At 45.0% G+C, this 16579-nt stretch overlaps 1 protein-coding gene across 11 annotated transcripts in view; it reads left to right on the forward strand.

Moving 5' to 3' along the window:
* TNIK (TRAF2 and NCK interacting kinase) overlaps positions 1-16579 on the forward strand; it is a 396267-nt gene that overhangs the window by 286768 nt on the left and 92920 nt on the right. For all 11 annotated transcript variants that reach the window (XM_045502990.1, XM_045502979.1, XM_045502982.1 and 8 more), the window contains exons 10-12: positions 2222-2397; positions 7198-7264; positions 10957-11161. In XM_045502990.1, coding sequence (XP_045358946.1) covers positions 2222-2397; positions 7198-7264; positions 10957-11161 — 448 coding nt within the window. The remainder of the gene's footprint in view (positions 1-2221; positions 2398-7197; positions 7265-10956; positions 11162-16579) is intronic.

Genomic DNA, 16579 nt, shown 5'->3' on the forward strand with positions numbered 1-16579 from the left:
CGTCTTAATTTGTTTTTGTTTTCATGTTTTTAATACTGATTTTCTACCTAGAAGAGCGCCATGTGGAATTTGTCTATCTCTTTATGCAGGTCAACCTCATTCTCTTCTATTTATTCCTTAGGACAGTCCATTATCCCATGATGGTTTTGTTTTGTTTTGTTTTGTTTTGTTTTGTTTTGTTTTGTTTTTTGCAAAGTCTCTCCTTAGATGATATCACAATTGTGCCTCTACAGATTTGTCTCATGGACCTGAAAAAGAAAGCATATTCAATACTATCTCCTCTCCAAACCTCCCTCTCTGTGCCTCACAAGCACAGATTTGATGGTAGCCATTTTACAGCATTTGTCCGGAACTTACATGTGATAACCATTCCTGCATTCATTCATTCATCAGACATGTGAGGGCAAGTAAGTGTGCTCAGGATACCAACAGCACACCAGTGGTCTTGGAGAACAACAGTGTGGAGGAAGCAGGGCTACAGGCTGAAGGACATACGAGGAGGTACATAGAGTATCCACGCTGTTGTCACTATCTTCCACAGGCCACGGGGTGGCCGATCCCGATTGATCCTGCGGTGACCCCAAGCATAGCAGGGTACATATGCTTCTATGTAAAATAATGTAAAAGCATGAACTTAGCTTAGAAAAAAGTATTAATAATGCAGTCCTTCAAAAACATGGAACGAGAAACTGCTTTGACCTAGGCAGAAATGCAGAGTGGTGCATATGCCAGTGCCCTCTTGTGTTTGGATCTTGAATAACATGTTCACCATTGTGTTCTGTGTGGTGAAGACAGCTTTCAAGCCTGAATTCTGTGGGTAGGGTCCGCTGGGAGACAGGAAAGCTTGCTCCTGGGATCCGCTCCTGTTATTCCACAGCACTCCACAGGAGGGCGACGGAGAGCACAAAATGGATTCCCACCTGCTCTGAGCAGGGTGGGGGCCACAAAGAGGGTGACCAGAGTTCCACTAAGGTCTCTGCCCATCATGTGCCAAGATGCCAATGTAGCACATCAGAAAGGCATGCTATATAGTTGTGAAGTAATTATTTATGAGGCTGGACAATTTCTTGGAATGCAGCAAGAACATACATGCCCAACTCATGAATCATAGCTGAAGTCCACTGTTAATTTCTCCCACATTGTGGACTTGCTGCCCTATTCCTTGGTATATTATCCCTCACCAGTTCTCCCCTCCCCTGTGTGAGGCACGGGGTTTATCTTTGAGGAAACAGTGCCTGTCTAGCGGGAGGTAAATTCGTTTCTGGATATGAACTTAGTTCCTAAGTTTCCAAGTCCTTGGGTTGATAGCAAACATACACATACATTCTGTTCTTATTAATTGGAGAGCAAAGTTCAAAAGTAATTTTTAAATTACCATTTAAAAAATTTGCCTAACCAAGCTCACTTTACCACATAAGAATCTTTCTCATTTCTACAAATGTACTCCTCTTTATCTATACAAGCTTGATTTTATGTCCTCCCCCCAGCTTGCATTTTCTGCATCATTTAGACAACTCATCTCAGTTCCCCTGACATATAGTGTGCTCAGCCCAGTCCTTAGTTTTTCACTATTTCTTGCCTCCCTGAACTCTCTCCTGAAAGTGACTTCCTCTTCATTCTTTTTTTTTTTTTAATGTTTATTTATTTTTGAGAGAGCGAGAGAGAGAAAGAGAGCTTGAGTGGGGGAGGGACAGAGAGAGAGGGAGACACAGAATCTAAAGCATGTTCCAGGCTCTGAGCTGTCAGCGCAGAGCCCGACATGGGACTCGAACCCACGAACTGTGAGATCATAACCTGAGCCAAAGTCAGATGCTCAACTGAATGAGCCACCCAGGCGCCCCGGTTTCCTATTCATTCTTTAAGTCTCAGCTCTTGTTCCCTCATTACAATAGACCTTCCAGATACACTTTTCACCAAGGTCTTTCTCTTCTCTCATTCCTTTTGGTCTCTTGTGTGATATTACATACAAACTGTGCAAAAATGCTTTTATGCACGTAACTCCCATACATTGCCTGAACTGTGTGTTGATGGTGATGATGTCTTTGAACCCCATGTGCCTAATAAAGGTCTAGACCTACTTTGTAATTGGTTGATTCCTATGTTGGCTAATTGAACCTATTTTCTTCTTTTTTTTTTTTATTCTAGCATTTTGGAGAAATAGAATTTTGCTTTCTCTTTGGATGGTCTTTTTATCTGTGGGTTCATCTCTTTTGTTTGGCAGGTCAAAAAAATTCCAGTCATTTATTGAGAGCTGCTTGGTAAAGAATCACAGCCAGCGACCAGCAACAGAACAATTGATGAAGCATCCATTTATACGAGACCAACCTAATGAACGACAGGTCCGCATTCAACTCAAGGACCATATTGACAGAACAAAGAAAAAGCGAGGAGAAAAAGGTTAGAAGCACATTTGTATTTCGGCAAAGGAAACAAAAGACGGAGCGAGTCATGGGCTCTTGATATATTTGGAGGTGACCATGGGGGTTTCAGATGGACCTGCATTATTCTTTAGTGTGAAGGCCTGCCTCTGAGCTCATAGCCTGTAGGCATCAATGGATTGAGCCTGTGAAATGGAATCTTCATGAAAGGATAGAACTGTAAGGAATATTACCTCTTCCAGGCACTAACAAAGAGACATGTTGAGTAATACTATGAAGTGGTTTAATATGACAAGTGATTTTCTTAGTTCAAATGAATATTCATGTTTTGAAGGCTAAAAATCTACAGAAGACAACCTAAAAAAAAAAATCATTTGGTTGACATTTTTGTATACTGGCACTCTTCAGCATTTAAGTTTTTGTGCTCTGAGGCTCATTTAGAATTTAGCTCAGAAGTCAGAATGAATTTTCTTATAGTCACAGAGATGCCAGACTTGCTATTTGGAACATTGAATTTTGAGCTGGAGGATCATTTAATGTACTTCTTTATTTTATAGATTGAAAAACTCTTATTTCTTATGGCTCTGGCTGTTCTACCACACTATCTTTTCATGGCATCGATGGAAAGAACATGAGTTCAAACTTGGGGTCCTGGGGCCGTATCCTGGTTGTTCAAATAGAGACTCGGACTTCCTTAACTAGCATCCTGACTAAGCAGAAAATTCACGTGGTCTGGGGCAAGCTTTGTGCCTGGTTGGATGGGGAGTTGGGGAAGGTTGAAGTATGGGGAGGAAAGGGAAAGATCCAGAGGACAGACAGAATGAGTCCTCCCCGAGTGGAGGGCAGGAGGGTCAGTGGAGGAAAGGGGAGGGCTGATGGTGAGGAGGCAGTATAGGGCTGGTAAGGTGAGCCCTGAGCGCGCAGCCATGGAGAGTAAAGGGGAAGACCAGGCACCGACGGTGGGACACAACTGGCGACATGATTTTCCTCTTTTCCATCCTCAACACCATTCTCCTCTGTTCTTCCAAGCCAGGTGGAGCATTGGAGGGTGGTGGGCCCCACAGGACAGAGTGTGCTCTCCTTTTATTTGAATTTCCCTTCTTTGCCTCTGCAGTTACCATCCGTAATGTGGCGAGGTGCAAGCAGGTGTGTGGGGTGGGTGGTAAGCATTGCAGGAGTCAAGACTGGAGAGGTAGGAGCAGCAGGGGGCTGAGGCAGGAGGGGAAATCCTCAGTGAAGGCTCAAGGGAAGCCTTCCTTCTTGGCTGCTGGCCTCAGGGAGTCAGGGAAATGTGCGATCAGGTTAGACTCCAGAGTAGGAGGCTATGAGGCGAAGCCAAAAAGGAGGCCCATCACCTGAAACTAATGAAATATTGCATGTCAACTATCCTTCGATTTAAAACAAAGATACATTGCTGAATGTTTGAGGACCAAACTATTTTCCCTTGAAGTGCTGAATAGGAAATAAAGCTTCATTGCCTATTTTGATTGAATACAAAATTATTATAGCACTGAAAAATAAATAAATAAAAATTCCGAGCAAAACAAAACAATAAAAAAGGAGACCCATCTCCAGTTGTGAGTGGGTGGAAGGGGATGGGGTGTTTGTCAGAACCCAAGGGGCTGGGAGGGCAGCCCAAGCTGGAGGAACCAGGCATGAGAGAAATAGGTAAGTCAAGGTCAAAAAGCTCCAGGACTGATTTTTCAACTGCTGTTTATTAATAGTGGCCTTCCACTCCAGGAAGTTAAAATTGTAATGGGGACATTTTAGAGAGGTGTGTCAGACATGCAACCATTAAAGGCCAATTTCTCTAAGAGGGAAATTTATTTTTCTATGGGCCTGTCTTTTCCAGACTCAGACTAGTTCAAATTCTAGCTCTCCAACAAATTCTGACCCCCTGAAGAGTTATGTGAACTTCATCCCAGTTTTCTCATCTTTAAAATAGGAGAGGGGATATAATAGTAATTAGTACTGCCTGGCATTGTTACAAAGGTTAAGTGAGATAATGCATTGAAATATTTAATACAATGTCTAGGATATAGTCATACTTAATAAATATTAGCTATTCTCATATAGACAGTTCTTTTTTGACCTACAATTTTTCAGTACTATTCAGAATCACTTCCTGAGAACTCATGACCTCTTTGCCTTTGACCTGTGAGTAGAATGGGTAAAGCTTGTGCCTTGGGTTCCTTTCACATTTGGAGGGCACAAACTCTAAAATGTGACTCGAAACACCCCATTCTATGAAAATAAGACTATTTTTTTTATTTTAGAAAAGGGAGGAGAGGGACAGTGGGACAGAGGGAGAGAGAGAGAATCTCATGCAGGCTCCTTGCTCAGCATAGAGCCTGATGAGGGGCTTGATCCCACAATCCTGGGATCATGACCTGAGCCAAAATCAGGAGTTGGACACTTAACCAACTGAGCCAGCCAGGTGCCCCCAAATAAGACTATTTTTAATGTGTTCCTTCTCTGCAGAGTAGAAGAGTAAGATTCCTGGTAGGAGGTATGCTCCACAGTTACATGGTAATTTAAGAAACCTAATTCTGTTTAGGCTCAAAGCCATCAGAAGCCTTCATTTTTGTCTGCTCCCCAGAAGGAGTATTGATCAAATGAGGTTTCATTCCATTTGCTCAGTTTCATCAAATTACTTCATTTGCTTCCTGTAATACTTTCATACTCTCTTAGTGGCTCTAAGACCAGCTTTTGGTACAATCAAACAATTTTATGAGAATTGATTTATGACTTTTTTTAAGCCAATATTATTTTTCCTTAAGATATGTTGACATATGCTAATTTATGCCAGTAATATAAAAACAATAAGACCAGATTTTGGTGAAGTATTACAGTTGAAGGGCTTGACAAATGCAGGTTTTCCCATCGAGAGTAGAAATAATTGGATTAATTGTGTGTTTCTTTTCCTTGCTAGAATTTCCTTCTCTAGATAAAATTTCTGCAGTTTACTTCCTACTCTTCTTCCATTGATTTATTTCAGGTAAATTCGGAAAAGTACACTTTCAGTGTGGAATATTGAAACACCTTATGGAAGTCCTTTACATTTTGGTGACATAATACTCAAAAATAAGTAGCCTGAAAACTTCATACACATCTAAATATTTGAAACTAACTTGTGATTTTAAAAAAATGCACTTGACATCATCATGCTTTTGGCTCCTTTTCATTAGCCCTTTAATGGCTGAAGAGTATGGAAGGCAAAGGTGTGTTGCCTCCTGGCATGTGTGCTGCCTCCTGGTGGTAGCCCAACCAAATTGCAGTTTTAGTTCCTTTTTAGGGGTACACAAATGCCTTCAAAGTTATAATTACTAACCCACAGCTATGAAAGGATAACAGTAATGTGACGCCCTGCCTTGCTTAAAAGTAAAAGCTCTTCCAAGATACCCCAAACCCCACAGAAAAGTCTTCAGCAAGCACTTTTATATAAGGATCAGAAAGTCATATCAGACCTGCTGGCCTTACTCATTCTGTCTGCTTTTCTCACACCCAACATCTAGCCACCAACAACTCATTGTGAACATGCCATGCCCTTTAATACTGTCACCCTTACCCACGTTGTTATGTTGCTTGGAATGTCCTTTTCCCACCACTTTCAGCTGCCATCTGCCTGGAAGGGGGCCACCAACAATTACAATGTGCAGCTCATTTCCTCCTCAAAGGCTTTGCTGCCCCCCTCTCCCTCATTATGACCGATGGACTTTGCTTCTTTCTCTGATATCTCATTGCTCTTTTTATGCACTTCTCTTTAGCATATAATATGTTGGAAAGAATACTAGTTTCAAAGTTGGAAAAGTTCTGGATTGAATTCTAAATTCAAAGAAAGCCCAGATTGACTGACCTTTTATTAATAAGTCATTGGTTCGGTCACTTAACCTCTTGTGATAGTGTCTTCACTTGAAAATGTGTTAAAGTATTGTTACGCAAAATAAACGAAAGAACATAGGTAAAGTATCTAGCAGGGTGACTGGCATGGGAGATACCCAATAAAGATTAATTTCTTCATAATCATGGAGGATCTGATTACCTACTTGTCCATCTTGCCCATTAGATTCTGATCTTCTCCAAAGCAGACTCAATCGTATTTATTATTACATATTAACTTGCTTAACATATTACTGAATTAAATGGATGTCCCCAATGGTCCATTTATGTCTTTTTTTTTTGAAAGAGAGAGAGAGAGAGAGAGCACACACACACACGTGTGTGTGTGAGCAGGAGAGGGACAGAGGGAGAAAGGGGCTTGGTCCCACAACCCTGGGATCATGACCAGAGCTGAAATCAAGAGTCAGATGCTCAACTGACTGAGTCATCCAGGCACCCCAACTCTATATTTTTAATAGCACACATTGTCAAGTTTCTTTCTGGTGTTTATCAACATATCTAAAGACAGTTTGTGGGTCCATGTAAGTCATAATAAAACTCCTACTTAAAAAAATGATTAATAAGCTAATACTGGGCCAATAAAAGTTGGTTTAGGTGGTCCCATAATGGGGAATTAACACAAACTGAAAAGTTATTTTGCAGTTCCTTGTCTTGACTTTCATGTGAACACTAGCCATTAGGGACAGGTATCTAGAGTCAGCTGGGACAGTTTTGAATGTTAATTCCATGCACTTGAATCCAGCTGATGGGAACTATTAAATCACAAGTCAGGAGGCCTGGAGCCTGTCCCAGGTCAGCATTAATGACAGCTCTTTGGGCCTCAGATTACTTATATATAAAACAAGGGTCGGGGGGGGGGGGGGATTGACCGAGCCGCAGCATCTTTTTGTGCACTAACATTCTGTGAGTCTCTCTTTAGATGAGACAGAGTATGAGTACAGCGGAAGTGAGGAAGAAGAGGAGGAGAATGACTCAGGAGAGCCCAGGTAGGAGAGCAAAAGCTAAGTGTTACTTTCACATTCTGAGTTGTGCTTGTGTGAAACGTGCTTCCTTTTGATTTATAGGTTCATTTTTAAGAATCCAGCAAGGTGGTCTCATTTAATTTATTGCCCATGAACATACTCATTAATTTGGGAAAATTTCCCCGGGCAGACTCTTACAAAAATGTGGAAATCAGCGTATTCTTTATCTTGTCCCCTAAGATTTATGGTCTCTATTCTAAGACCTTGTTTCCTCACGTATGTAACGTGTAGAATGGGTAGAGGCGATTATCTGGGTAATACAAGACTCAAAGTACCTAAAACTGCGACTTTCAGGAGACCTCAGTGGTATTTTGGAACTTGAATTATTCACTTCGTTACATCATACCTTTCTTTAAGAAGCCCATTTGGGCAGCCACTGTCCTTGTCACATGTCTCGGTATTTTCACTACAGTCTAATCTGAGAGGAAATAATTTCCAGGAAATCGAATCATGCTCGAGAGGGGAACCTTACATAGAAACATTCATGCCCACCTCAGTTGTCACATGTTGGATCCCAGAACCAATGCTGCTTTTATCATTACCATCCCTGCGTTTTGAATTTCACTTGACATTGATTCCGACTTTCTTCCAGTGTGTTTATGAATGATTAAGGTTAGTGTACTCACATTGCTGGGATTTCTGTTCCTTGAGACAATTCAGCTGGCAGCAGTTTGGTGAGTTGAGGGGGACAGGCACACACACCATGGTGGTGGGAAGTGAGATTTATCGGGGAAAATGCAAAAGAAGAAAGCTCAGTGGGGTATACGGGGCTCCATCCTCTAGCCATCCAAGGAGAGGACTCCAATGATCCGGGAGGCATAATTGCCATACTGCTGGGGCGGAGCTACCTGACCAGGAAAGAGGCCAGCTCAGCCACTGCTGTTAGAATGAACCAGTGGCTTCTTTTTTTGAGTTAACTCAGATCTCCCAAGCTGGATTATTGCTGAACTACAGGAAGAAGGAGGGACTTACTGGGCCATCCAGTTTTTCTCTTCACCTGCTATAGGAATTTTCAAGGTCAGAGACTGAAGGAAAGTTTTTCCTTCCATCTGATACTTTACATGAGCCACCCCCAGTTTAGCTGCATAGAGATAATGTCTGTCAAGTAGTGACGATCAAAGGCAAAGGACCAAATGCCCTGCATTCAGAGAGGTTGTGCACTATTTTTTATTTTTCCAAAGCTCACCCAGATGTCACGTCAGCCCTTCTGATCACTCTCTAGAGAACTGAGAAGCCACATTTTAACTAGTACTTGCTAAACTGAGTCACTTAGCGGGCTGACCTAGCCATGCCTTAACACTTCTATAATTGTAACGTGTCATTATATCACACTGAAGATTATGTTCCAAGTCCTGTTTTATGGGCACATGTAATTAATCTTTGTGAAATCCTGAAAACTCGAAAGGGACAGTGGTTATCTCATTTTAAAAATGAGGTGAGAGCTCAAAGATGGCAAGCAGGTCACACACCAAGTTTATGACTGAGCTACTACTACAGCTCAGATCGCCTGACATTGATTCAACATCAGTTAATTGATTCCACATCAATTGATTCAACACCAGTGCATCCTCGTGTGCATGGTGAGGCCAGGCTCCCCGAGTCCTGCCTTTTTGCACGGAGCTTGTGGCCTGTGTGGATAAGCTCTCTTGCTTGCGGTTTGGTTTAGAGTCCTACACAAAAGCTGTAAGTTTTAGAGGAGTTTTGTTAGTAGAATCCAAGCACCGTCTGTGGGACATCATGAACAAAGCCTTTTCATGTCATTTTTTTGGCATTGATGGCAGTCACGTGGCATGCTAACCGCTCTCCAAAACAGAATAATCCCCTCGTCAACTGCCACCAAATCTGCTCCCGTTTGCGTCACCACCACTGTCCAGGTGCCAGACAAAACCTGCAAGCATTGCTCACTCCACACACCAGATCCATCAACAGGCTTCATCAGCTCTCCCAGCAAGTGCTTCTCTGCCTCCATCCTCACCGCCCCACCCCCACAGAGCCACTTCAGTGCCAGCCCAGCTGGTGGCCCTGCTTGCCCTCACCTCCCACGCCCTGCAGACAGAAGTCCATTCAGCAGCCAACAAATCCCATCACGTCACTACCCTGACTATAACCTTTCCATTGCTGGCTTCCATGCCATGTGCCTTCCCGGGTCTGCCCAGTCTCTCTGGCCTCCTCTTGGACCACCTTTCTCCTTCACTGTGCTCTGGGAAGTCCCATGGAGTTTGGTTCCTCAAAGATGCCGCACCTGTCCCCGCCACAGGCTTCTACATTTGCTTTTCTTTCTGCCTGAAAGGTTCTTCCCCTACCTCTTTGTGGGACCAACCCGTCATCATTTGAGTGTTGGCTCATCTGGCACCTTCTCAGAAAGTTCTTCCCTGATCACCCCCGTCTTGAGCAGATCCCTTAATTCTCGCCCCAGCCTCCTGCCATTGCCAGTCTTAAGCCATTACATCTTTTGTCTTATATAGAGCCCTGCTCCTACGTGAAATTGTTATTTGTATCTTATCTAATTATTTGTCTGTCTCTCTTCCCCACAACAAGATAACTAGAGAGAACATTCATTGTGCAACTGCTGTATCCACTGGAACCTATCACAGTGCCTGCTACCTAGAAAGGGTCAATAGTTATTTAATGGATTGATCGCAAGTGGAAGTTGCCAGAAAGATGAAAAGATTTGCATGAACAAATAAGAGCCTTCCCCACCTCCCTGTTAGGCTGCTGTGTGCAACCAAAGTCTAACTTTGAGTTGTTCACATGCAGTTAGATGTGAATAGGACAGCCCTAGACCAGGGCTGTGGGAAGAGTTGCTTTATGGTGTTTTCTATCCTCTTTTTCTTTCTACTTTCTTTCTTACATGTGTGCGCGCGCACACACACCCACACACACATACACATGATGCACAACCATCGTTTTACAGATGAGGAAACTGAAGCCCATGGTGCTTAAACAGAATCTAGGAATCAGTGAGCTGGGTTGAAGTCTACACCATCTGCTCCAGAACAAACCATGTCACTTCTCTTTAATCCTGCTGCAGCGAGACAAGCCCTGAACTCTCTGACTTTGGCAGGCTTGGGTTCCTATTCTACTCTGTATTGACCTTGACTCAAATGTCCTCCCTCCCTGGCTCATCATGTCTTCACATGAGCAGCCTGTCCTTTGCCTCCTGGGGTTTGGTGCAGGGAGTCACGGAGGAGGTGGGGGGGTGGGGGTGATGTACTCATCTTAGTAGAATAGGTTCCCTGCTGCTCCCGGTTGTTCATTTCATTTGCTGGATTTTTTTGTGCCTTTCTTAAACATGAAAACCAGCCGACCCAGGGCCTAAGGCTTGCACACTCATTAAAACCTTTAGAAGCAGATCTTTGCATGTCACAAGGGTGAGGGAGCAGCGTGGACAGTGCTGGAGAGAGGTGATGACATCTCCATCTAGGGATGGAGACAGAACGCGTATGCAGCAGTCACACTGAAAAGGAGGCTGAGCCTTGACTCAGTTTCCCTGGGGATGAGTACTGTAATTAACAGAGGGTCTAAGAGCCCCCGCTGGCACATGTGGCTCCCTTCCCGGCATACAGGGGAGTTGTTTGCCCGCTGTCCTCCCCAGGACCCGGGTAATAATGACCCTTGCCGCACGCAGGATCCTGATCTCTCCCTCCTGCCCACAGCTCCATTCTGAACCTGCCAGGGGAGTCCACACTGCGGCGGGACTTCCTGAGGCTCCAGCTGGCCAACAAGGAGCGTTCGGAGGCCCTGCGGCGGCAGCAGCTGGAACAGCAGCAGCGGGAGAACGAGGAACACAAGAGGCAGCTGCTGGCCGAGCGCCAGAAGCGCATAGAGGAGCAGAAGGAGCAGCGGCGGCGGCTGGAGGAGGTGAGCACCTGCCTGGGCCACCGTGGAAGCCCACGCCTCTTGGCCAGGTCGCTTCCTGAGTGTCCCATCCTTGGGTGGGGCCATGGCCCGCTGGGAGTACACACCTTAACTTGCAAAGGAGGATGAGGCCTGAATGCTGTTACCAGTCAAGGACTTCCCTTGCCTGGCAGGGGGCCAGGGCGGGACCTTGATGAGAAGTGACCTTGGTGTGGTCACTTCAGGAAAGCAGCTAAAGACCTCAGCCTCTTCAAGTCTTACTTAGATATCACCTCCTCAGTGCAGCCTCCTTGACCACCTTACTTAAATTTGCACCCCCTCCCTCTAGCATGTCCTGTTGCCCTCCCCGGCTTTGTTATTTTTACGCAGCTCTTACCACCTTCACACGTACTCTCTATGTACCTTTGCACGTCTTACGCTGGAATCCGAGCTCCCGAGGACAGGGGATTTTGTCTCTTTCGTCCCCGATGCATCTCTCCATCATGTATCTCTAGCGCCTAGAACAGGGCCTTGCACATGGTAGATGCCTCGTGAGTATTCATGGAATGCACGAACTAATATAGGAATAAATGAGTCAATATGGAGAGGTACAATATAGGTGTTAAGTAGACCGCCGTGACTAGGCAGGCAAGTGAAATGTCAGGTATGGAAACGCAGGGTCCTCCTGTAGATACCCCTTCGTCACCCCTCTGGACACTGTGGAAAGCACTTCACAAGTCCTTTTGCACACCTTTAGTATCCAGGACCCGTCCTCCAGCTTGCTGGCCACACTTGCCTTCACCAGCAGGCATTGCTGTCATCTGTGTGGGGAACCATACCAGCAGCCACACCTTCCTGCATGCCTTGTCCTGGGTGAGGCTCTCACCCTTGTGGTCTTACAGAAGTTTGTTAAGCCTCCTTCCTTTATGGGCTACATCAAAGCCTCTAGATAGTTTGGAAACTGAGAGCATAGCTGTTGGAAAAGTCTGATGGCAGATGAAAGGTTGACCGACTGCACGATAATGGGGCAGCAATTTTACAGTTTTCCCAAACGCCGTCTTGCTCCTCGTTAACGGTTTACAGCAATTCACTTGCTCTGTCAGGTGGCCACGGCAGTTCGAGGCTGGTGGATTGCAGGCACCAGGAGCAGATTGCTTTTTAATTGGCACATCCAGGTCCAGCCTCCCTGGTTTAAATCGGTGAGGGCCTCCGTTTCAGTTTGCAGTAAAATCCTATCAACCTCATATATCCCTGGAATGTTCATACACAGACCAGCCACAATAATACCCAACAGTTGCAATTATAAAGCGACTTCTGTGCGCCAGCTCCTGGGTGAGGTTATTTGCTTATATCCAGGATTTCATCTACTATCATTATCTCTTTGCGTATATCCATTGCCTCTCGTGCCGAATGCATACAATCCCCATTTAACCAAGAGGAAACTGAAGTTCAGGAAGAGATTGAAATAATTGGCCCGATATCACAGGGCCGCTAAGTGCACAGTGTTCACACCCGTTGAGATCTGATCTCAATGTCCACACAAGCCCCGAAATAAGTCATTGAAGCCTTGAACTGCGACCCTCACAATAGGACCTTGCAGGCTTCTGCAAGCATCAGTGGGCAAGTGAAGCACGTTCCAATTTCAGTTTATAAGTCTGTCTTCTTGTCAGTGTGAAGAATGCTCCGTGCAAGAGAAGTTTGAAGTTCACCACCTTCTATTCTAAAAATGACACTGTAGTAGACGGAGACCCTGCGGTGCCATGGAAAGGAGACCTTGGAAGGAGCAGGCAGAGGCAGGGGAAAGGGAGGTGTGGGTGTTAATTAAGCAGCTCTCAGAAGCGAAGCGCAGAGTATAGCTGTGCAGGTGCCTGTACCCCCTCTGGTTACTCTCCTGGGCACGAATTGAAATCCCTTGCAGCTAAGACCTGGTGTCACCTTCAGCCCAGCCAGGTCAGTCGGGACCTCTCATTCTAGCCCCCAGTCCAGAGCTGTGCCATATCCACCAGTCTGCCAGTTCTGAGAACCAAATGCCTCTGCGGGCTGGAGCCCATGTTTACTCGTGTAGACTCTGGCCAAACCTCTCCCCTCACCTAAGCAGTACCCTGTCGGGCACTGCCCCCACGTCCCGCCTCTCCTGCTCCCTTCCTTATGGTTTATTCCTTCCAAGGGCATTTCTGAAGGGCACCACCTCACTGAGGCGTTACACCCTGGAAACCTTGACCATATGCCTTAGTTAGTGGGCTCCTTGCCTAATGACTTGTTACACTTAATTTCAAGTGAATGACACCATGTAAACCCTAGAAAATCTCCACTGTCCTCCCATAAAACATTTAAAATACTCAAGAATGCCCACGTGCCTGTGCATACACACACACTTATGTGCACTTTCTTCCTTTTTTTTTTTTTAAATTTTGACATAACAACTTTTGACCCTTGAGCCTGGATTCTCAATTAATGCAAAGTCTTTTCAGAGGATGCATTGTGTTATTTTGTTTTGTTTTTATCTGTATTTTCTTCCCTCCTTACCTGATATGATTTATTTGAGCTTTAAACATTTTTTTTCATCAAGTTGCTAAAATAACGATTTCTAATGCTTTCCAAAGCATTTACCATATGACAGGTACTCTGTTCTGCACTTTACATGAATTGTCTCATTTAATCCTCACAATAACCCCAGTCTGAAGATAATGCAGCTGAATTTCAGAGAGGTTATGGGGCACCTGGGTGGTTCAGTTGGTTGAGCATCCGACTCTCAATTTCAGCTCAGGCCATGATCTCACATTCTGTGAGTTAGAGCCCCACATTGGGCTCTAAGCAGACAGCACGGAGCCTGCTTGGGTTTCCCTCTCTCTCTCTCTCTCTCTCTCTTTGTGCCCCTCCCCCCCCCCATTCATGCTATCTCTGTCTCTCTCAAAATAAACAAATAAACTTAAAAAATATTTTTTTTTCAGAGAGGTTAATAACTTGCTACAGGTCACACAGCTTGGGAGGAAAACTAGGTTTCAATCCCAGGGGATCGGACTCCAGAGCCAAAGAGCTGTCACTGCATCCATTCTGCCTCTCCACTGATTAGCCAGGCATATTTTTCTGGCCCATGGTCCTGTGGCCTTTTACTCTGAGAACCTAAGGACTTTTAGGGAAGACAAACAAGCTGCACCCAGCCAGCGGGTGCTCTTCTTTAAAATGGGTTCTGGCTCTGGTGTGCCCCGTCAGAGCTATGGCCAAGGCCTCCTCGTGTCTCTTCTTGTGTGGCACTTTCTGGAGCCTCTATATTGGAGGCAGGTCAGAGTTCAGACTCAGTGGGGCACATGTACCCACAGAACACACCCTCCGAGTCCCCGCTTGCACCAAAGGCAACGGTGTGCCCAAGGACACTTTGCTTTGTGCACCAACGCACATGAGCCCTGGCTTCTCCTCAGAAGCAGGAACACTTGTGACCACAGGGCATTAAGAGATTACACCAGCTTTATCTTTTGATCCTTCATCTTGCACCTATTCCTCAACACAAAGAAAAAGAAATACTAACTACTGAGGTGGCTGTAAATTCTGAACTCCTAAGTAATAACTGTCTCTGCCGCCAGGGGCTCCTCTCCTGCATCCTGCTCCTGCTGGATCCCCATCCAAGTCTGCCGCCCTGGCCCGTGGTGACAACTTGTGTTTCTGGTGCCTTGAGTAGGAGCTCGGACTATGTAGAGGCAGTGAAAGCCCACAGTTAGACTTGCAGATTTAGCTTCATTGTGGGTCAGGTGGGCTTTGGTTGGCATCCTGGAAATGCAATTCGATTCTCAAATAAAGGGCCATCAGATGACCTTCTGGTGACACAGGGCTGTGTGGGTTGTACCCTTTATATTCCCCGGGGATCTCAGATGTCACCTCCTACCAGAGTTTTAGTTTCCAAGGAAGCCCTGTGTGTCCTTTGCTATTTATGGGTAACCATGTGGATTTGAATAGGTTCTATATCAGTATCTGCATATTCTTAGAAGGACTTTGTACACTGAATGTAGTCATTTATCAGCCTCATGAAAAGGACGTGACTTTGGACCAACGATAGGTTGGGTATAAGACTTTCAGCTTTTGACCGGTGATAAAGCACAATGTATAACTGATTTCCAGGAAATTGACTGAACCTAGCTAAGGTGAATGAATCCATCAATAGTGAGGAAAGTACATAGAAGACCTCCTTTATTTTTATTTAGTTCAATAAAAATTTCTTTCTATCACTTGGCCTACACAAAATCCCTCTTGTTTTTTTCTCCATCACAGAGTTAGGGGCCAAGAATCATCACCTTAAAGTGCTACAGCACTTACTGTGGTCATCTTTTCAGACTAACCTTGGCCAAATTTGTGGTGATACTTAACTGTGCCCAAGAGTTTTGGAATGGTTTTAGTGATTTATCATTTTTTTCCAACTCGCTGAGAGCATCCTATGCCTTCGTTTGGAGAAGAATATCTTTAAGTCACAAGAATAATCATATTGACCCCACGGGCACCAAATTGCTCAATGGTGGTAAGTTTCATTCTTCAGAGAATTGCGTTAAGTCTTTCAAGTCACCTACGTCTTATTTAGTGCCCTTCAAGACCATCATAACATCAGCCAGTTATAGAAACATCCAGTCCTAGCTGAAAGATGTGATACTGCTTTGGTTCTATTGCCTGAAAAAAATTTTTTTAAGAAATACCACTCGTATCTTATTGGCCAGTAAGAGTGGAGCGCTGATCTAAAAAGTGAGAGCCTAACAGTCTTGACAGGTGAATTCTCTATAAGCCTCTAACTTTTTTTATTTTAAATTTTTTTTTTCAACGTTTATTTATTTTTGGGACAGAGAGAGACAGAGCATGAATGGGGGAGGGGCAGAGAGAGAGGGAGACACAGAATCGGAAACAGGCTCCAGGCTCTGAGCCATCAGCCCAGAGCCCGACGCGGGGCTCGAACTCACGGACCGAGAGATCGTGACCTGGCTGAAGTCGGACGCTTAACCGACTGCGCCACCCAGGCGCCCCAAGCCTCTAACTTTTTAATGTCAGTGGCTGGGCTTTCGAAGACGTTAGGCTCAACTGGGTATGGTAGAATTAAAACATGTTTCCTATTCCGACGGGCAGTCATTCAACAAATTTCATGAATTCACACCTCTGCTATGCTGGACCCCAGGAATACAGTCTGCCCTGGTGTTCACCAGATCTCTGAGGGAAACGGGCATGGGGCAGATAGTCACCTAAATAACCACTCATTATCATTGCCAGACTGCTGTGGTGGAGAGCAAGGGCGGCTAAGTAATCAACCAGAGAGGTGTGGGGTGGAGACAGCAGCCCAGCCTGGCTGGGAGGCCTGCTGGGGATTCCAGCTGAAGGACTTGGGTGGGAGGGGCACGCAGAGATGCCAGGCAGGTAGGCCAAGGCACACTCATCTAGACAGCTTCCCAGGCCCAGTTAAGGATTTTTAAA

The sequence above is a fragment of the Leopardus geoffroyi genome, chromosome C2 (assembly GCF_018350155.1).
Source record: "Leopardus geoffroyi isolate Oge1 chromosome C2, O.geoffroyi_Oge1_pat1.0, whole genome shotgun sequence".
Lineage (NCBI taxonomy): Eukaryota > Metazoa > Chordata > Mammalia > Carnivora > Felidae > Leopardus > Leopardus geoffroyi.